This window comes from Xenopus laevis, chromosome 3S (assembly GCF_017654675.1).
Source record: "Xenopus laevis strain J_2021 chromosome 3S, Xenopus_laevis_v10.1, whole genome shotgun sequence".
Classification (NCBI taxonomy): Eukaryota; Metazoa; Chordata; class Amphibia; order Anura; family Pipidae; genus Xenopus; species Xenopus laevis.
Window position 1 is genome coordinate 36314660 of NC_054376.1, and position 22797 is coordinate 36337456.

The window sequence follows — 22797 nt, forward strand, 5'->3', positions numbered from 1 at the left end:
CATTCGATAATCGAAGTACTGTCTCTTTAAAAAAACTTCGATTTCAATACTTCAATACCAAATTAAACCTGCGAAAGTGCTATGTTAACTTATGGGGACCTTCTAGAGCATTTTTCTACGTTTTTGGAAGTCGAAGTAAAATCAATCGTATCTGAAATCCTATGAATCGTTCCAATAGAAGGATTTAATCGAACGATTTTACTTCGACTGCAGGATACCCAAATTTGCTGAAAAAAACTTCGACTTTGATAATCGAAGTCGAAGTATTTCAATTCAATTGAATTTCAAAGTATTTTTAACTTTGAAATTCGACCCTTGATAAATCTGCCCCTGAATGTTTAATATTTTTTTTTATACAAAAAACTCCAGGTTCCAAGCATTCTACCCTACCACTGTATACATTTTAGTAAAGTAAATCGTAAATGGGTGGTTCACCTTTGAGTTAGCTTTTAGTATGTTATTGAATGGCCAATTCTAAAGAATTTCAATTGTTCCTCATTACAAATGCTCTGTAAGGCTACAAATGTATTGTTTTTGTTTATTACGTATCTATCTATTCAGGCCCTCTCCTATTCATATTCCAGTCTCTTGTTCAAATCAATGCAAGGTTGCTAGGGTAATTTGGACCCTAGCAATCAGATTGCCGAAAATGCAAATTATAGAGCTACTGAATAAAAAAAGCGAAATAATTCAAAAACTGCTAATAATAAAAAATGAAAATGAATTGAAAATTTTCAAAATTGTCACTCTCTACGTCATACTAAAAGTTAACTGAAAGGTGAACAGCCCCTTTTTGAAACAACTGTCTCGAAAATATTATATATTTTGTAATTTTTTTATAAACATGATTTACAGGCCAACAACAAAGGCACAACATAAATGGGGTTTTTAATAAAGGTCAGTTGTCCCTTTTTGTTATTTAAAGCCAGCTATAACACATTAGGCGTTAATCAGTTTATTAGGAATTAATCAGTCTATAATAAGACTAACACAGTCATTTTTGACACACTTTACTTTCCACAAACACATTGAACAAATTCAGATGATAAATTTTGGAATGAACAGCGATATAAAGAAAAAGCAGCTGTGAACTGATTTCTGAATTATGGAAGAGCACCTATTCCTGGTCCTCGCCACTTAGCCATAGAATAATGTTGCTCTGCAGCAGCAGCTATACACAAACCATGCCCTCTCCTTTGGGTAACTAAGGACAGATGGCTGTGAGTGCTGTATGCATAAGATAGACCAAATCCTTATTAGCTTAGCAGCGGGTATGATTTACAAAGATTCATGGGGATTGCATTGTCTCTTATTGTTACCAAGTTGGAAATTAAGGAAACAGAAAGCAACTCTATAGATCTCAGCAACTAATTGTTTTGCTGCAAAAAATAATGAATACAATTAAATAAAACATTTACTGCAGGTTGGGGATTACAAGTTTCTGTAGGCTAAGGCAAGCCCCCCCCCTATCTTCTCTCTCAGCCATGGCAACACCATCATTCCATCTGTCAACCCACTCAAGAAGCAAGTATCTTGGATTTCACAGAAAACTTTGCCTTATACAATGTTGCTGCAATTAACATAAAAAAAAAATCACACAGTGTGCGTTCCTTCCAGCACAGATGGTTGTGCTTAACACATTGCTCCCCGGAATACATTTGGTCTTTAATTCAGTGGGTACCTTTTTTAATATCCTGTTCAACATGTAACACACAATAGTTTTACTAACAAAATACAATAGTAACGAGCCCTGTGTGTATCACAGCTTAGCGGTATTCATGTAACCTAAAGCTCTACCATAGCATAAACTTCTGCTTACAACCCATACCCAAATTACCAACAACTCTCCAGGTACAATGTATGATTCTAATATAAAATCCACAAACCCATAAACATTTTCATCCTTTGCCATGAATAGCACCAACAAGGAAAGAGTTTTTTGTTGAGTTACTCTTACCTCCGTGTGGCTTTGAGGAAGACAATGCTGCTACTTTCAGCCTGGTGCCTTTCTAATTTGGAAGAGGTGCTTAGGAAGATGAGCGAACGAGTGACAAGATCATAGTGACAGAAGGAGGTCACGGTGTGCGGCAAGGCAATAGCAGGTGGCAGAGATCATACAGTGACACAATGAGTATAAGATATTGAGGTGAGGGCAATTTAGCAGCACTTATAGCAATAGGCAAAAAGGCAATTGTTGTTGCCCCTGACAAACAATCATATTGGTCGTCTGAGCTGTACTAATTGCAGGCTGAAGGAGTAATGGGCAAAACACCAATGATTGGAAAACAAGCCATTATGGTGGGTAGTCAAGTTTAAATCATAATTACGCCATCATGAATACAAAATAAATAAATAAATGTTGGCCGTTTATGTAGCCAAATATTCAACTAACCATGTTGTGTTTCATTTTGTAGAACATATCACTTCTTTAATGAAAGGTTTGAAAAGCTTCCACACCATGCAATGTAATCCACTGGATAATCTTTTTCTAAAAATACACTTAAATACATTCTTATCCCCTCGATTATTTTTGGATTTTAGCGTGTATGTGGACTTGGCGGGGGATGATTTTGTTAATCTTTTCGGTCTTATTGCACAGGGAAATTCCTGGAGGTACTATGACTGTATCTATGTCCTTTCTATTGACACAAATGCAGTTGCATCATGGTTCATGACATGGTTTGGTTGGAGACACATTTATACACAGGCCACCGTTTTTGGGAACTGATGAAAAATCCAATTTTTTGGTTTGCATATATCTATAAATAGATTCTTATAAAGCCCAACACTATACTAAAATGGATATATAATGATTCCTACCTTTACCTTCTAGCTTAGTTTAGTGTGGTACAAGGTTCCCTGAATGCCTGAAGTGTATCAACTACATACAACCAGAGTAAAAAGTCTTATCCTTTTTTTTGTAGGGGACCCAATTTTGTTTTATAATTAATTGAGCATTGTATTTATTATTGTGTGTTATATTAAAATAAGAATATTTCATTTTACTAAATGGGGTCATAGAGCTCCGCCATAAACAGCATGGGGCAAAATTTTGGGTCCCAATACATATTTTAAGAATCACTGCTTTAACCTAATTATTAGGTGCTGTGTGAAATGACCAACATTGGTAAGATTAATCATGATTTAGGGAGGCTTAAACATTCCCAGGGAGGTGTTTTCTTAAGTTCTCCAATGGAAAACCTATAGTTAGCTTCCCCAAACAAAAATTCAGCCTTTGTCTCAAGACATGAAAACTCATAAGACTGTCCTGAGTGATGCATACATCTACCTGGAAATTCGGCCCTTAAAGTTACAAGAGGCGGCTTTTTGCCACCTCTTGTAACCGGCCGCTCACTGCCGCCATAGGCAATGTTCTCAGGTTGCCGAATATAAAACATAAAATTTGGTGCAGGGCACACTGGTAAACTCACGTATTGATCAGACCAGAAAAATAGTAGATTAAAAATTGAAGCTTTATTATATAGTCATCTCTCGCCTGACACGTTTTGTGTCACTGGGACACTTAATCATGATTAAGTAACCCAGTGACATGAAACGCATCAAATTGGAAAAAACTGCACTCACGGGACTTATTTAATGCAAACAAAAATAGTGGTTTTTATTGCAACGTTTTCGGCTATTAGACTCGAGCCTTCTTCAGGAAGTGAAGTCTGAGAGCCGGAACGTCGCAATAAAAACCACTATTTTTGTTTGCACTAAATAAGTCCTATGAGTGAGGTTTTTTCCAATTTGGTTACATGATTTTATAACCAGCAGCCAGGCAGTTGTAGTTTCTATGCATGAGTGCTCCAGCTCTACTAAGGATATAGATATATATATGTATAGCATTGCAGACACTCTCCTGTGGCTCCTTCCATTGGACTTCCTTTACTAGGACCTTACAGCCTGACACGCAATACACACAGGAAGCGCATGAATCCTTTACATTGTATTGCCCCTCTATGCAACAAAGCCACCGGATAGTTTGTAAATACTCCTGAAATACAATAAGCCAAATATGTACATTCTGCAATCATAACAATAATGCTAAGCTGGCCAAAACGCCTCTCTAATTGCTGGATTGCCGGCTGACGTACTAAATTGATTGGTTCTTCCTCCTCGCTATAAAATGGAACATGCTTATGAAATCTGATTGGAAGAGAACCAATAAAAACTGAGCAAGAGCAAATGCTTTTGCCATTAAGAATAGGTGGCAGAGAAATTATTTTCTGTTCAGTGTACAAAGCATGAGGTTGGCTGGAATTGTACTTGCTTTCTTTATGCATACTGCAAAGGCAGGAAATATACAGTATACAAAAGGCTGCTCACATTACAGTCTAAATTATCAATGTGTATTGGCTTTCCATATCGTATAGGACATGGGGCCAAATTCAGTTTGATGAACTTGATGAGAAAAACTTGTTTTAAATCATGAAAACTCATTTATAATATATAAGGGAATCTGGAGAGGAACCATTGTTTTTTTTTCATTGCAATGTATTAGACAGATATTCTAACCCTCCCTATTTTTAGAGTGTAAGCTTCTCTGGGGCAGGGACCGACACAGGATGAATGATCTCTGTAAAACCTTATGCAAAGATGTCAGCACTACATAAAGGATGTAAATTAGGGGACTAATAACAATAATTACCTTTCATAATAAATAATAAAGTCATTAGTCCTCTTTAATGTCACACATCCCTCAAGACTTGCACTGCAGGCCTGACCTGGATTTTCCCATTATCCTGTCTGTGTGCCACTGAAAAGCGGTTTATCTGGTAGTCTGATAGATTGGTTTTATTTTATTTCATTCTGCTTATGAAGACATCTGGGTACAGTATAAGGGTTAGTCCACACAAGGAGATTCTGGGAGACTAATCGCCTCTTCTTCTGAACGACAATCTCCCCAAACTGCCTCCATGTGTCTTTCCATCGGCTATAATGAAAAGTCGCCTGCACTAAAGCACATGTGGTGCTTTGTTTTCCGAAGTCGCCCAAAGTTTCCATGTGAGGCAACTTCGGAAACGAAGCGACACGTGTACTTTGGCAAAGGCGACTTTTCATTATAGCGGATGGGAAGACACAAGGAGGCCAGGCGACTAAATCTCCCCGAATCTCCTTGTGTGGACTAACCCTAAGGCTTTGGTCTCAGTGGGCTTATTCTCAGCCTGCAGATAAATGCACTTGGGACCATTGTGCAGCCCAGGTGAAGGCAAACAATGCAGATTTTAGCACCTAAAATTCATACTCATGCTGTTTGGCTCAGGTATCTGCTCCATGTGCCTGCATCTGGACCTGCATAGTGGTTCTGGGTGCAGGCATGGAAGGAAGCTGATGCCATTGTAGGCACATTAGCGTAAGGGTGAATTAGCCGTGCATGGTATTACCCATGGTAGTAAAACTGCCCCTGTCAAAAAAAGTTTTCCATATTCCCATCTTGTTCTTGTTGTTGCAGAGAAAAGGTTAGATTAACCTTGCAGATTTTCACTTTGCAACAAATCTTATTTATCCTCTTGAATCTAATAATATATTATATTGTGTAGCATTGAACATTATTATCCTTCTGCCGTCTCTGTTTCTTATTCTTGGAAATGGGGCTTTTTTTTCAACTATTTGACATTGTAATTCTTCTCTAACTCCAGTGGTAAAACCCATTATCGTTAAATAGTACTAGCAATGATTAGAGATCTTTATAGAGCCCCTTACTTGCAATCAGCTAATGGAATAGATACATTCGGTACCATTATCCTTTTCAGGATGTGAAAGCAGGTATTTGGAAGCAAGTACAAACTGCTTGAGAAAATATTTGCATCTTCACTGAGTTATTCCAATGGCCTGTATAGAATCTTTGTGGCATTCTGATAATATGTATGTGGGTCTGCAGAACCAGGCCCCTAATGGAATGAAGAATCATCAGACTTAAACATGTGCTTGACCGAGTGCAGGGAGCAGAACACATAAAGAGCTCGGTTTGGAATTATCCACAAGGTGACTTTAGAGGTCAGGGGCTGGCAAACTGTGATTTAGCAATTCAGCATTAATATATATATAATATATATAAGCTGGCATCCAGTGTTCTCTGCACTGATGCCCTACTCTACATGAAAAAGAACAGAATGAATTGAAATGTTACAGTGAGTCTGCTACATCTCCTTCTTATCTCCACCTTAAAGACACATATTTCTTTACTGATAATCCACCATATATGTTACATTGGTCACGGGAAAGATCATTTGTTTTCATTACAGATGTGCAGAGCTGAATCATCATATATACAGGTAGAAACAATAGAATTCTCCCTGTATGACGATTCAGCAGGCCGATCAAAATTTTCCGACCTGCCCAATGGACGAGACGACTGATATACTTGTTTTCTGTCAATCGATGGTCACCTTTAAAAATTGAATTTTTCCCCAAGATGGCTTTCTGTGTTCCACTACGTCTCACATTTCCCTAATAAATTGCTGTCTTTTTTTTCCATGTATCTACTGCATATTTTCCTCTTCATTTTTCAGGTTAAAATGAAATGGCCTCATAAGCATTTTTTCTATTTTAGCTTAACAGGTTATACGGTACTTGTAGTTAAAGTGATTTGCAGCAAGTAGCTAGGAAACTGGCTGGTTGTTGGCTGGTAGCTACAAGAACATGATAAAAGAGGCAGCATTGTTAAAGGGCATGTAAAGTCTAAAAGTATACTAAATATAAACATGAACTTACGGCACCACAAGCCTAATCAAACAAATAATTTATGCTTTCAAATTTGGCTACAGGGGGTCACCATCTTGTAACTTTGTTAAACATCTTTGCAAGACTAAGACTGTGCACATGCTCGGTGTGGTCTGGGCTGCTTAGGGATCGTCATAAACAAAGCTGCTTGAGTTCTGCATGGCTGGGAAGTAAGGTGGGGGCTCCCCCTGCTGTTCATAAGTATGATTGTTTCCCTGCTCAGCAGTTAGGGACCATCTGACAATTCCTATCCACAGCAGTAAATGAAGGGAGAATTTCACTGCATACAGTCAGGTTTCTTATAAAAACAGTACACATTTTTTAATTAAAGTATATTGGAGATAGGTTTCCTTTTCATTAAAGAAAGTAAAAATTGGATTTTATTTTTTGCCTTTACATGCCCTTTAATAAACCCACTTGGATAAGACCCTATTTGTTTTGATACAAGCAATATGTGTGTGTTCATCCTCTAGGCACATTACATCACATGACCAGACATACAGAACTCATTAACTTCTGTAAACAGGGTTCCTATTCAACCCAAAGTGCAGGACCTGACCTGACATCTGTCCCTGATTGGCACTACACTTAATCCCATTTCAGTAGTGTGACGTCCCTTCTACAAGACAAGAACTATTCAGACTTCATCGCAATCCTTATATATATCTTAGATGACATTGATTAAAGAACCATTTATATACTGATGCCATCAACATCATTATGGGAATGGAAACAGCTATCCAGTGATTATTTTTCAGGCCCCCCAAATGTTTAGCATTTTTTAAATTTTTTACCAATATTTATTGAAACTGTATGAGAATTAGGCCTCATGGTGCCCCTATACCTCCTGGGCCCCCTGCAGCCGCAGGGTCTGCTTCCTCTATATTTATGCCCCTTCCCTTAACAAAAAATGTTAAGGTAGAAAACAGAGATATTATCCATAGTTGTCTATATGACGACGCAAACTTTCCCTACAAAGCAAGTTAATCTTTTTAAACAGTCTCATCGGATTAAAGAATAAGCAAATTTTGACATAATCCAAATCCAAAACCCTTGAACATTAAGCATTTAAGGAGATGTACTGAAGTATCTGGTCACCCATACTGAAAATGCTAATGATTGGCATTATTAGCATTAATCCAATCACATTAAGTGCAATAGCTCTTAGTATTGTGGTCCAGGAATGAAACAACCTTATTAGCCAGTTATTATTTTATCATGAGTTAGCAAGATATTATTGCATCTTATAGAACACATTGCCAGGGCTTTAATGTTTGCTTTGCACAGACAACCGTTACACAGCCATCCCTTTAGAACTTGTCTGAAACAACACATCTCATAGGCAAAGTTGGAAGGCTGATAGATGACTATTAACACACTGAAGTCTAATGACCTGTTTCTATTAATGACTGCAATTATGAAGTGCCATGTGTTCCTGCTGCAACTTATGGCTAAATGCGACATGTAGGACTAGCAACCACGATCCTTTTCATCTAAATTAGTGTTTCTCAGGTGAGACAAATTAAGTAGTAAAAATAGCTTCAGGACCCAAAAAACGGTTTACATATTGACCCACTCTAAACAATAAGCTTTTATAAGCTTCCTTTATTTCTTCTGGCTCAGAGTATGTTTTTTTTGTAAAAGTAAGAAATTTATCTTCATTCTCCCTCAGAAGCATGAATTTTGGGAATGGGCCACTGGGTATTGTTAAAGGAGAAGGAAAGGTTAAAACTAAGTAAGCCTTATCAGAAAGGTCCATCTAAATATACCAGTAAACCCCCAAAGTAATGCTGCTCTGAGTCCTCTGTCAGAAGAAACACAGCATTTCTTTCCTTCTATTGTGTACACATGGACTTCTGTATCAGACTTCCTGCCTTCAGCTTAAACCTCATTGCCCTGGGCGTGAGCATGCTCAGTTTGCTCCTCTTCCCCACCCCCTCCCTTCTCTACTGTAATCTGAGCCCAGAGCAGGGAGAGACTCAGGCAGGAAGTGATGTCACACCATGTTAATACTGCAGCTCCTATCCTAAACAAACAGAGAGTTTCTAGAGCTTTTTACTCAGGTATGGTAAAACATTCTACAGAATAAATATAGCATTCTAGCTTGCACTATTGCAGCTAATCTATTGGCAATAAAATGCCTCCGTAGCTTTCCTTCTCCTTTAAGGGTGAAATGTCTGCCCCTCTGGCCTTGGGCTGACAGCGCTGTCATAAATTGGGAGTGGCAAGTGGTTATGGTAATGGACAGTTGTAGTTCCAGGAATGGGTTGAGGAATGGGCGATCTGTAGGTTCTGGCAAGTGACAGGGGCCGTTTTTAGATTTTTCCCTTCAAAAAATGAATGCGTTATACTTGATTTTTCCTGGCACCGTTGGGACACCATATAATTTTTATAGTCACATAAACATGCTGAATGATAGTCAATTCCTATTTCTTCATTTCTTCCTACAGCCAATTCAGCAAGAGCATGAGCACTCATAGATGAACACATATTAAACAAGGGATAGTCTGGATCTGAAAATACTTGGATCCCATTCAATATTGAATCCTTGGCAAAAGATTGGCTAAATACCAAATCAAAGCTAAACCCTATTTATATTTGAAAAAAATGCCACCAAAATCGCATCATCTAAAAAAAAATAGTTATCTTCAGTTCTAAGTCTTTGTTTAAGGGTTCAGTTTGGCTGATTTGCCAAATCCAAATCCACTTTCCTGATCACTTCCAGGTCAAATATAATATCCAGACTGTGTGAAGGGAAGAAGCACACCAATATATGTTGGCAACTTGACATACTCCTTTATCACATTTTATTGCATTTAGTTGTAGCACAAGCTTTCAGGGACCAACCCCTTCCTCAGTTTCAATACACACTAGTGAATATACAGTAAAAACCTTAAATACCCTTCAAATCATGCAATACAGACATGTGATCTATTTAACCCCAACTTAACTTTTTATGCAGCTGCTCTTGCCTAGCACTTTAAAGTGAACACCATGAAGGGCCCTAGTCAGGCCCAGATTTGTGGAGAGGCCACCAAAGCCTGGGCCTAGGGTGGCAGGATTTTAGGGGGCGACATGCTGCCCAACCACACCCACATTGGTTCAGAAACACTGGGGCAGCGCAGGAGATACAATAGTTTTTAAAATTTCCTGTATGCTTATCCTCATTGCTCTGGTCCCACTGATGAAAATTTGATTGAATAAAAGGGAGGGGATGGGGTGACGAATGACAGCAGTCCTAGGGGCGCCTGCTATGTAGATCCGGCCCTGGCCCTAGTTCTAAAGAATAAATGTGTATCTTCTTATACATTTACATAATGTATTTATGACAGCATTAACAAAAAAAAGAAGAAAAAAAAATGCTGAAAGTGCAGACAAACCATTTCTCTTATTCGAAACCCTTTGCAGTGCAATAAGTAAAGCTATATCCCTAAATACAAATTAAACTTATGAAATAAAATAGAAATACAGATATGGGACCTATGATCCAGAATGCTCTGTACCTGGGGCTTGCCGGATAACGGGTTTTTCCGTTATTTGGATCTTCATACCTTAAGTCTACTAGAAAATCATGTAAACATTAAATAAACCCAATAGACTGGTTTTGCTTTCAATAAGGATTAATTATATCTTAGTTTGGGTCAAGTACAAGCTACTGTTTTATTATTATAGAGATAAAGGAAATCATTTTTAAAAATTTGGATTATTTGATTATAATGGAGTCTATGGGAGATGGCCTTTCCGTAAATTGGAACTTTCAGGATAGCGGGTTTCCAGATAACGGATCCCATACCTATACTGTAAATGGAAACATTTATAAATTCAGAAATCAGATTCAGAATAATCATATATAAAACAATGATGAAAACAGGACAGCTGTGTTTAGACCCATGCACAATCAATACAACCAGTAGCACAATGTTGACAATGTACAAAGGCCATACCTCCCAACAGTTTGGAGATAAAAAGAGGGACAAAAAAGGTTTTTTTTTTTACCACGCCCATTTTTGTGGCCACACGCCCTAATTACCATGTTCATTTTACAAATTTTGGCAGGTTTTGTAAGTTTGAACATATTTCTGTAGTTTTTTTCAGTTATTACAGTTTTGCTAATGGAGGTGAATTGCCCTTTAAGCTGTGAGTCTAACTTCTCCCAAAAGACCTGTTATCTTATATTGTTACAGTTACTTATTTGTGTATCTCAAAATTGTTACAAAAGTATATTATCTGCAGCTGTGGCGGTTCTGGGCTCTCTGCCAAAAGCCAATTAAGTTAGAAACATTGTTTCTTTTTCTGGCTGTTCAGTGAAGAGAAAATCAGGACTCTCCACTACAAATGTGGGTTGAGCTGTCAAAAGAGGGGCTGTCCCTCTAAAAACGGGACAGTTGGGAGGTATGACAAAGCATCTATCAGTAAAATATACACAAAAGTACAATCGTCTTCAGTGCTCCCTTTTTATTGCAAAGAAATGTCCAAAGATAACCCAGGTCACTGTTCTGGCTTATGGATTTCTTCCCCTTAAGGTGGCCATACACGATAAGATCTGCTTGTTTGGCGAGGTCGCCAAGTAAGCGGACCTTTCCCTGATATGCCCACCAAAGGCAGGGCAAAAATCGAGTTAATATGAACATTTGGCCCTAGGGCCGAACGATCGGATTACAACGAGAGACTAGGCTCAGATGGAATGCGGTCCTCGATCACCAGAAAAATCAAACCTCCCTGTTTGATATTTTAGCCAGATATCGACTGGGTAGACCCATCGGGAGCCCCCATATACTGGCAGATAAGCTGCCAAATCGGTCTAAAGGACAAATATCGGCAGTTTTAATCTGTACATGTATGGCCACCTTTATTCTTTGTCAAATATGACTAGTGATGGGCGAATTTGCGAAATTCGCGAAACGGCGCCCGTTTTTGACGCCGGCGTCCGTTTTTTCGAATTTCGAATTTCGAATTTTCGCGGGTGTTTTGAGAATTTATTCGCTGGTGGCGAATCGCGCAAATTCCCCGAGAATTCGCGCCTTGCTGAATAAATTCTCCCATCACTAAATATGACCACGGACACTGTATCCTGCCCTGCTTCTTGTTTAGGTCCCTCAATAACCTTATGTTACAACAAATCCTCCAGTCCAAAACAGACAACCCCCAAACAGACATTTTATCTTTAAGGCATATCTTTGATATAGTACGTACTGATAAGCCAAACACACCATCAAAGCCCCCTTTCAATATTTCTATACAATTTATAGATATACTGAAAGATCCTTTCTTTTTAACTTAAACTAAAGACAATCAAGTTTTGACCTTTTACAAAAAAAAAGCATGTTACTGTGTGACATTAAAAAGGATGCGGCCCCTCTGGGTAGGAACTGCAGACAGAATAACTCCATACATACTTAATGATGAGCTAATGGATGTTTGCTAGCCAGTCTCTTCACATGAATATCCCATTCAGAGCAATTTCCCATAATAGATATTTCAGTCTAACATGCAGTCTCCCTCTGGAATTCAGCTCAACTCTCAGTAACCAAAGAAAAATGAGGGAAATCAGTGGAAGGGGCAAACAATGGGCCTCTTACAATCAGACAGGAAAAGGAAAAGTTGCCAAATTAGATTGCATTTGGTTCTGACAAAATGACATTTTATACAACTGCTGGGAGAACTCAGCCGTATATCAGTACCACAGAGCAGCACATGTGAAGTTAACAGCATGCCTCATTAAAACTAATCGGGGCATCCTCAGATGTCTAGGTCACAGGCCAGTACCTTACCTTCCTTACTGCTCTGTATCCTATGTGATTGACTCTGCCTGGCTGCGGCACACTGGCACAGAGCTCCATCACGCCACTGCAGCATCCTCACCCATAACATATAAATCACAGAAATGAAGCTTGCTGCTTGGGGCAAGGTTAAATTGGCATCTCTAGAAACTCGTAAGCACATTTCAATGTTACTACTGTACAATTCAGTATATGTATCTCCCCACCAATTCCTTGGGCAAGGGCACACTGGGCGATCCGGGCAGATTTAGTCGACTAATCGCTTCGACTTTGCCGCGACCAATCTCCCTGAACGCCTTCCATCACTCTGCGCTGGCTAAAATGAAAAATCGCTGGCGCTAATCACATGCGGCGATTCGTTTTCCAAAGTCGCCTCGTGAGGCAACTTCGGGCGACTTCGGAAACGAATCACCGTGTGTTATTAGCGCTAACGCAGATTTTTCACTTTAGCCAGCGCAGAGTGAGGGAAGGCGTTCGGGGAGATTGGTCGCCGCAAAGTTGAGGCAATAAGTCGCCAGGCGACTAAATCTCCCCGAATCACCCAGGGTGTCTTTACCCTAACAGGTTCATCCGGGACTTTGCTGACAAAATGTAGCCCTACAGCTGTCATTGCACTACAACTCCCAGCAGCCTTCAGCTGTGAGAAGAGTGTTGGCGTTTGCTTTCTGCAGGTAGGACCAGAGTTTGGACCTCTCTGATGTTTATACTATACACAATATGATCTGTCCCTTGTTCTTGCATCTTTAATTTTTCACATCAAAGAGTCCTCCTGATGTTGGGGGTCCAGGACAAAAGACATTTTAACCCTACCTTAAAATAAAAGAATAAAAGGCAAGATCAAAGCTAGGATGAGTATGTTCCGATAGCTTAGAAATAGTTACAAAAGCAACAAGCTCACATAGAAGGAAACGTTCACTAGATATATGCACTTATTTGCAGTCGGACGCACTTACAGATACTTACAAATCTGCAATCTCATTTCTTCCAGGGTAATTTCCTGCAACCAAACAACACGGAGCTTCACAGTATAAAGAGTATGAGCATAGAAAGTACAGCTACGACTAATACTAATCAGAAGGTTGAAGAATAAGTGAATAAAAAATCAGTTTAATCTTGTTTCTGAATGATCAGCTTCTTATTTGGAGGAGGGAATGCATGTTTCCTGCAGAGGGTTTCCCCTACACATTGAAAGCAGTTAAGCTATGCCACAACTGGTTTAAGTAGCCAAATGTTTTGCTGCACAGCCATGGAAAATAACCAACCCTTTACTAACTACATCCTCATCCAACTCAGAACATATCAGCCAGGAATAACTCCCTTCAGGTACCGTGTGCCAGTCTTCGCTTAGTCGTGGAAAAATGAATACATATTTCCATACCAGTCATGAAAAGTCCTCATCCAATCTAGTTTCCATCACTTACCATAGAGTCATCTCTCCCTTACTTGCCCACCACACCCTCTCTTTCAACCAAACTCTTCTACATTACAGTGCATGCATACAGTGCATCCTGAAAACCGGTGGCTTGGGTTTTTCACCATATTGTACCTGTACCCAGAATAACCCTAACTGCCCTCGCCAGTCCCAGACTGATTCTCTATCTCTATTTTCTATTCTCATCAAAATCACTCACATATTTAAAATGACCATATATAAACACCTGCCATATTTCTCCCTCTTCCCATACTGACTTTATTGCCTCATATCAACTTTGTTTACACTCATCCAAATTCAGTGTCTTGTGTCTAACCCCACAGAGCTTTAATTTTCTGAAGTTCTCACACAACTTCCATCACACCCAACTGTAAAGTAAAACCACCATGTGGTCACACTCATTGTGATCATACTTAGTATCCAGTCCCCAGTAACCCACTCCACATACCCACCTCCTTATTTCACACCCACTCGCCCACCCAACCAAATTACTGTGACAATACCCTCCCACCTCAATGAGTTATGCTTGGAGCACTTAGAGGGCTCTAACAAGCACGCTATAAAAATGCCAAATAATGAATTTCAGAGACCGGAGCTTATAAATAATGCATGCTGGATAGGATTTGAGAAGAATAAAGATCTTAGGGCTCTCAGTGGGGTTATTGCTGAGCCTTTTATTATTATTACTGCAATGCAGCATGTTGACAAACATTGCCTCTCTCCAACTGCCAGTGAGTATTTCCATACAACACACAGGGATATTATGAGCATGTTACTCTTTCTGTCATCTTTCCACCCCGCTTTCTCCAACCTTTATTTAATCTTTTCCTCTCTAAGGATCCACGTTCTGTCCCCCCTCCCAACAAAACTTGTGTCTCCCATGCAGAGCAGGAGGTGAAATAGCACTGCCTAATCTTACCTTGGTGACAGTCATACAGAGCTGTGTCAGTGCAGAGGGACCAGGTGCCCGGGCTGCTGATTTCTGACTGCAGAGTTCTGTGCCTGTTTCTGCCTCCACACACACACTCTCTGTGCTGCCTCCCCTCCTCCTCATTATTCCCATCCTTAGCGAATTGTGATGTCACTTTGCATCCATAATGATCAGGCAGGAAGCAGCTCTGCAGTTCTGTTAACCTTTTCCCAGCCCAGAGGCATATTGCAGTTTAAAGGGAATGCTGGAGGGTTTATAAAGCTTGTCCTGGTTTGTCTGTACCCCCTAAAAACATTCTCTACTGTAGCACTGTTTGATGTAGCGACAGGGAAAACATGCTCTCACCTGAGGAGCGGTATATATAATATGCTCTCACCCGAGGAGTGGCTGGGAAAACATGCTCTCATCTGAGGAGTGGTAGATATAATGTGCTCTCACCTGAGGAGCGGTAGATATAATTTGCTCTCATCTGAGGAGTGGTAGATATAATGTGCTCTCACCTGAGGAGCAGTAGATATAATTTGCTCTCACCTGAGGAGCGGTAGATAAAATGTGCTCTCACCTGAGGAGCGGTAGATATAATGTGCTCTCACCTGAGGAGCGGTAGATATAATGTGCTCTCACCTGAGGAGCGGTTGATATAATGTGCTCTCACCTGAGGAGCGGTAGATATAATGTGCTCTCACCTGAGGAGCGGTAGATATAATGTGCTCTCACCTGAGGAGCGGTTGATATAATGTGCTCTCACCTGAGGAGCGGTAGATATAATGTGCTCTCACCTGAGGAGCGGTAGATATAATGTGCTCTCACCTGAGGAGCGGTTGATATAATGTGCTCTCACCTGAGGAGCGGTAGATATAATGTGCTCTCACCTGAGGAGTGGTAGATATAATGTGCTCTCACCTGAGGAGCGGTAGATATAATGTGCTCTCACCTGAGGAGCGGTTGATATAATGTGCTCTCACCTGAGGAGCGGTAGATATAATGTGCTCTCACCTGAGGAGCGGTAGATATAATTTGCTCTCATCTGAGGAGTGGTAGATAAAATGTGCTCTCACCTGAGGAGCGGTAGATATAATGTGCTCTCACCTGAGGAGTGGAAGGGAAATGTGCTTTCACCTGAGGAGTGGAAGGGAATTGTGCTCTCACCTGAGGAGCGGTAGAAATAATGTGCTCTCACCTGAGGAGCGGCAGGGAAATGTGCTCTCATCCGAGGAGTGGTAGATATAATGTGCTCTCATCTGAGGAGCGGTAGATATAATGTGCTCTCATCTGAGGAGCGGTAGATATAATGTGCTCTCACCTGAGGAGCGGTAGATACAGTATAATGTGCTCTCACCTGAGGAGCGGCAGGGAAATATGCTCTCATCCGAGGAGCGGTAGATATAATGTGCTCTCACCTGAGGAGCGGTAGATATAATGTGCTCTCACCTGAGGAGCGGTAGAAATAATGTGCTCTCACCTGAGGAGCGGCAGGGAAATGTGCTCTCATCCGAGGAGTGGTAGAAATAATGTGCTCTCACCTGAGGAGCGGCAGGGAAATGTGCTCTCATCCGAGGAGTGGTAGATATAATGTGCTCTCATCTGAGGAGCGGTAGATATAATGTGCTCTCAACTGAGGAGCGGTAGAAATAATGTGCTCTCACCTGAGAAGAAGTAGATACGTGCTCTCACCCAGTGTCAGACTGGGACACCAGGGGACCACCAAAAAACATTGGATCAGGGGCTCACTCTCAGTACTATTATAATTCCTCTCCTCACTCAACCTCTATTCTGCTAGTCTCTTTTCTTTACATGCTATAATCTATCATTCAATCTATTTAGTCGCTTTGTTCTCATAGAAATAGGTAATGGCCATGAAATAGGCCAAATGTTTTGAAGCAGGAGGGCCCACTGATACCTGGGCCCAGCGGGAGTTTTCCTGGTATCCCTGTAGGCCAGTCCGACAGTGCTCTCACCTGAGGAGCCGTAGATATCTGCTCTCACCTGAGGAGCCGAAGGTATATTGTGCTCTCACCTGAGGAGAAGCAGGGATAATGTGCTCTTGAATGAGGAGCAGCAGGGATAATGTGCTTTCACCAGAGGAGTAGCAGGGATAATGTGCTCTCACCTGAGGAGCAGCAGGGATAATGTGCTCTCACCTGAGGAGCAGCAGAAGCCAGTAAATACCTATGAACCAGCATCTGATTGTGTGTGTGTATTTCCAAAACACACTTCTGTTCTGTTAGTAATAAAATGCACATATAATGGTTTTGCTACTGCCGGTAAGTTCTGTCTTGAGTGGGTCAGTACTGTCCTGGTCTTGTGCAGCACCATTACTTTCCCAAGGTCTATAGATGAAAGTCAATGTTTGATGTTCTCTTGAGACATTAATGCCAGGGTATTTACTTTCATTTGATGCTCAAACTGCTATAGGCTTAACTGGCCATTGCAGAAAAACACTAAGCTACAGTTATGATGGTGACAGCAGCGTATGCGTGAGTTCACAGACTGTGCTGTTCCCTCTGTACTCTGTACTGTATGTGCATGCCAATCTGAGACACAACCACAAAAGAAACGGTGGTGGTGGACACAGAGAGTTTGCATGGACCTCATACCGCTAAAATATATTAAAGGGGATATAAACCCCGAAATAAAATGTTGTCTAATGTTTGTAAAATGTATTGCCAAGCAACTCTCCAAGACACATTCATTATGACTTGACAGTGGTTTATAAATATATATAGCAAAAATCAGATGCAGAAAGCATGCTTTTTTTAGGTCTGTTAATCAGTTGGATTCAGGGTAGAGAACAGAAAGGGATACTGATTTCAGTAGTAATCGCATTTACAAATAATGTAAAACAAATACGTTCAATAACTGTATACTTTAAAGATGATATTTTCTTTCAATAAGTAGAATTTTCATTTTATAGGATACATTCAACCTAATGCTACAGGCAGTAAGCAAGTACGATGGATTTACTACTTGTTCACACCCATCCAGTGTTTGCGACTACATATTTCCTGGATTCTATTAACTCTTGGGGTAACTGTATGACCATTGCACTAGTGCTGTCATTTTATAACTGGCAGTAGAACATAACTAATCACGGATTAGTTGTCATGGTCATTGCATTGTATAACACTACTATTCTGCTTATGTCGAGGAAAATCTTGAAATAAACCAAAATGTAAAAATAATGTAGGTACTACTTTATAACGCAGCTTATGGGGTTAGATTGCCTGCATCAATTTAAATAGGTCTGTAGGAATTGTGCAATCTATATTATTTGCCACAGAAGTGTAGACTTCTAGTTCAATGTTTGATTGACTTTACTCATCAATAATTTAACTATTGGTCAGTGAGGAAGTATAATATGGTGAGATGGTGCCTATAGTAACAGTGGGATAATAGTCTATGGGAAGGGACTGTGGCTGTGGGATAGCAGGTATAGTAGGGAGAGATGGTGTCTATAGTATCAGTGGGATAATAGTCTCTGGGAAGGGACTGTGGCTGTGGGATAGCAGGTATAGTAGGGAGAGATGGTGTCTATTGTAGCAGTGGGGATAATAGTCTCTGGGAAAGGAACTGTGGCTGTGGGATAGCAGGTATAGTAGGGAGAGATGGTGCCTATAGTAGTAGTGGGATAATAGTTTCTGGGAAGGGACTGTGGCTCTGGGATAGCAGGTATAGTAGGGAGAGATGTTGCCTATAGTAACAGTGTGAAAATAGTCTATGGGAAGGGACTGTGACTGTGGGATAGCAGGTATAGTAGGGAGAGATGGTGCCAATAGTAGCACAGGAGATAATAGCCTCTTGGAAGGGACTATGGCTGTGGGAAAGCAGGTATAGTAGGGAGAGATGGTGTCTATAGTAACAGTGGGATAATAGTCTCTGGGAAGGGACTGTGGCTGTGGAATTGCAGGTATAGTAGTGAGAGATGGTGCCTATAAGTAGCAGTGGGGATAATAGTCTCTGGGAAGGGACTGTGGGATAGCAGGTATAGTAGGGAGAGATGGTGCCTATAGTAACAGTGGGATAATAGTCTCTGGGAAGGGACTGTGACTGTGGGATAGCAGGTATAGTAGGGAGAGATGGTGCCTATAGTAGCAGTAGGGATAACAGTCTCTGGGAAGGGACTGTGGCTGTGGGATAGCAGGTATAGTAGGGAGAGGTGGTGCCTATAGTAACAGTGGGATAATAGTCTCTGGGAAGGGATTGTGATTGTGGGATAGCAGGTATAGTAGGGAGAGATTGTGCCTATAGTAGCAGTAGGGATAATAGTCTCTGGGAAGGGAGTGTGACTGTGGGATAGCAGGTATAGTAGTGAGAGATGGTGTCTATAGTAGCAGTAGGGATAATAGTCTCTGGGAAGGGACTGTGGCTGTGGGATAGCAGGTATAGTAGGGAGAGATTGTGCCTATAGTAGCAGTAGGGATAATAGTCTCTGGGAAGAGAGTGTGACTGTGGGATAGCAGGTATAGTAGGGTGAGATGGTGCCTATAGTAGCAGTAGGGATAATAGTCTCTGGGAAGGGAGTGTGACTGTGGGATAGCAGGTATAGTAGTGAGAGATGGTGTCTATAGTAGCAGTAGGGATAATAGTCTCTGGGAAGGGACTGTGGCTGTGGGATAGCAGGTATAGTAGGGAGAGATTGTGCCTATAGTAGCAGTAGGGATAATAGTCTCTGGGAAGAGAGTGTGACTGTGGGATAGCAGGTATAGTAGGGTGAGATGGTGTCTATAGTAGCAGTAGGGATAATAGTCTCTGGGAAGGGACTGTGGCTGTGGGATAGCAGGTATAGTAGGGAGAGATTGTGCCTATAGTAGCAGTAGGGATAATAGTCTCTGGGAAGAGAGTGTGACTGTGGGATAGCAGGTATAGTAGGGTGAGATGGTGCCTATAGTAGCAGTAGGGATAATAGTCTCTGGGAAGGGACTGTGGCTGTGGGATAGCAGGTATAGTAGGGAGAGGTGGTGCTTATAGAGAACTTATTTGCTGTTGCCCCGCAAATGGACTAGGATACGGTTACCACCACACCCCTTTAATACAGGCCATATATAAAATCCACATCATGCAATTTATTTAGAGAGTCATGCTGCAGCAGGTCAATTGAAACATCAGGGAGAATTCTAATAAATGCAAGTTGCTGGGCTACATTAAATGTAATCGCTGTAGCTGGATTTTTAAGCATCCTCAGCGTTAAACCTTACAAATATATGAATGCATAACAGGCTGGATTTGCAGTAGTACATCATCTGGCCTTACAAACATCAGTAGCTTTGGTAAGCCATTATCCAGTAGCCCTTTCACTTGCATGAAATGTGCTCCAAAAATGGGTCAGATACAAGATCACTTGAAAACACATTTGAAGAAAAAAAAAAAAAAACAGCTTGAAAGGCTGTACAGGTTGCACTTTAATTCAAATACAATCAATGCAGCCCTGCCACATGCATTTATAAGAGGTATCCCTGAATATAAGTGATCTGGTAACTTTAAGCCATTAGTAACACTATACACAGCAGTTCCCAGAATTCCATGTACCTTTCCTGTAGGCCCAAAGACACAACACACTTTCTGTGTACAGCTGATCGGTGCAGCAAATCAACGCATTTCCAAGTCCATCGTAACACAAATAATCAGTCCTTTATCCTTCGCCTGGATAACAGTGCTGTATAGGAATCCTAGATTTATCCTGTATTGTTTGCCTTAATGAACAATCAGACTTGCTGTTTTTGGAGCTGCACAGCAGTGATGGGAACAAATTGATTAAATCCTGTATTGGGGCCGCCTTTTGTAATCCAGTGTGTTTGTGAGAGGATATACAAATCCTGGAATCCATTTATGTTAGTCCTGTATTGCTGGCCTGTATCAAACTGCTCTGCTACACACAAGAGAACTTTCATTTTGCATGGTTACTGACACAAATCCCCCAGTATTTGTGTCAAACTGTATGAATCCAGGATTCCGGTTTTAACTGCATTTCTGCAGCACAATGATTTGGTTCACTATGACATTACATGACTATAACATCCTAATAAAGCTCTAAATTGCACCCGTGTCACTGCCAATAACAACCAACCAGATACTTGCTTTCATTTTCTAACTTGTAGGAGTCTGATCAAATGTAATTGCTGATTGGTTTCTATGGGTAATGCCAATTTTAGCAACTAAGCACCCGGAGGGTAAATAAGCACTTGTATGTACAACTATTGCTACATTTTGTGCCATTTTAGATCCAGTCAATGTATTTTGTTACCATGAGCACTATTTAAAGGATTTTGGAGTTCAAGTACAACAAGATCATGGATGACAGCGGATCGGACAACCTTGTCCAGTATACAAGTATAAAAGCAAAACATGTTACAAATTACACAAGCATCCCATCTCCCAAACTACACTGGAATGATTAAGCAATAATAGTAACATTAGATTCATGATATTGGGAATACATAGCTCAAGCCATATTTCCTTCATGGTCTTGACAAAATAGAAATGTCTGTAATATTGTGAATGTGATACATTATAAATATGGAGATGGTGTGACCTTGTACAAATACTGCTTGAATAAAAATAATTTTTTAAAATGTAAAAATTGTCACAGGGGGTCACCATCTTGGAATTGATCTGATATTAACTGTACTGGTTTCTGTGCTGCCATGTACTAATTACTGTATCTGTACTAATCAGCCTTATATTGTGACATTTCTATTCTATGTGTACTGTATATTGTACATAGATCCCTAAGTTCAGTAAGTGACAGCAGCACAGAGCATGTGCAGTGAATCAGCAGAAAAGAACATGGGGAGTTACAGGGGCCAAATAGGATTGCCACCTTAAAAAAATACCAGCCTTGCTATATATTTGTATTTTTTCCCTATTAATAACATTGGGATTAACCATCATTTTTACTGGCCAGGCCAGTAAAATACCGGCCGGGTGGCAACCCTAGAATAAAATGAGGCAGCCAGCAATGCCATAAGGCTGTAAAATATTCCAGTGTGTGGGGTCACTTACTGACCCCCTTATTGCTTTACTTCCAAATTCCAGATGGTCCACTGGTTATGTAGGTCATTGGCCAACAGTTGCAGTGACTGGACCTGCCACAGAAACACCATCCCATCCAATCATTTGGCTGCAAGCTGAGCTATAAAATCAGTGCACTTTACCCATTCACTTTTTCAAACAGATCAATTGGGGATATTTCCTTCCCATGGCTGTTATTATCTTGTAGGCAGAAGCAATGGCGTAACTAGATATTATTATTTTTCAGAACCCAAAAATATCTAGAGGTTTTACCAATATTTACTGCAATTGTATATGAATTAGGGCCTATGGGACTCCTATGCCTCTCGGACCCCCCTGCAGCCGCAGGGTCTGCTTCTTCTGTAGTTACACCTCTGTACAGAAGTTATGTGAGTAACTCTGCAGTTTGACTTTTGAGTTTTTTTAATGATGTGCGCAAGCCAGTTATTATGTATTGTAATTATAGCATTTATTAGTTCTCTTTCTGCTTCAGCCCTCCCTTATCCATCTTCCAGTCTGTCATTCCAATCACTATCTGCCCAATCTTAAGGCTGATGGGTTGTTGCTAATTCACTGTTGCACAGAAATGGAAATCCTCAAGATACTTAGAGCATTTCAGGCAGCTGGTGAGAGCTAATGGTCGAGGGTAGAGAACTATCTCAATGATATATGAACCCCATCCTGTAGGAGGTCACTGCATTAAAACCGCTTTTATACATGCATCAAAATATAGATTCAAAATTCAACAGAGGTAGAAGTTATACGTAGATACAAAGAAGAGTGCAAACTGATGGATCTGATAAAGTGCCAGTTTGTTAACTAAAGCTTAACTAAAGAAGTAGCTAGAAATGTTGTACATTATGTTTTGAGCTTCTGTACCAGCCCAATGCAACCACAGCTCTTTAGCAGTAAAAATCTGT

At 40.5% G+C, this 22797-nt stretch overlaps 1 protein-coding gene across 5 annotated transcripts in view; it reads right to left on the minus strand.

Annotated features, from left to right (window-relative positions):
• coro2b.S (coronin, actin binding protein, 2B S homeolog) overlaps window positions 1–20416 on the minus strand; it is a 43963-nt gene extending 23547 nt beyond the window's left edge. Inside the window, exon 1 of one of the 5 annotated variants that reach the window (XM_018255231.2) lies at window positions 20396–20416. Coding sequence is in view for 1 of the 5 variants with exons in the window: in XM_018255230.2 (XP_018110719.1) it covers window positions 14858–15001 (144 nt within the window). In the remaining 4 variants the exon portion in view is untranslated. Of the gene's footprint in view, window positions 1–1957; window positions 2051–14857; window positions 15008–20395 lie in introns of those variants that run through there. The other 4 variants (XM_018255230.2, XM_041588190.1, XM_041588189.1 and 1 more) reach the window with 4 other exon arrangements.
• Between the last annotated feature and the right edge of the window lie 2381 nt (window positions 20417–22797).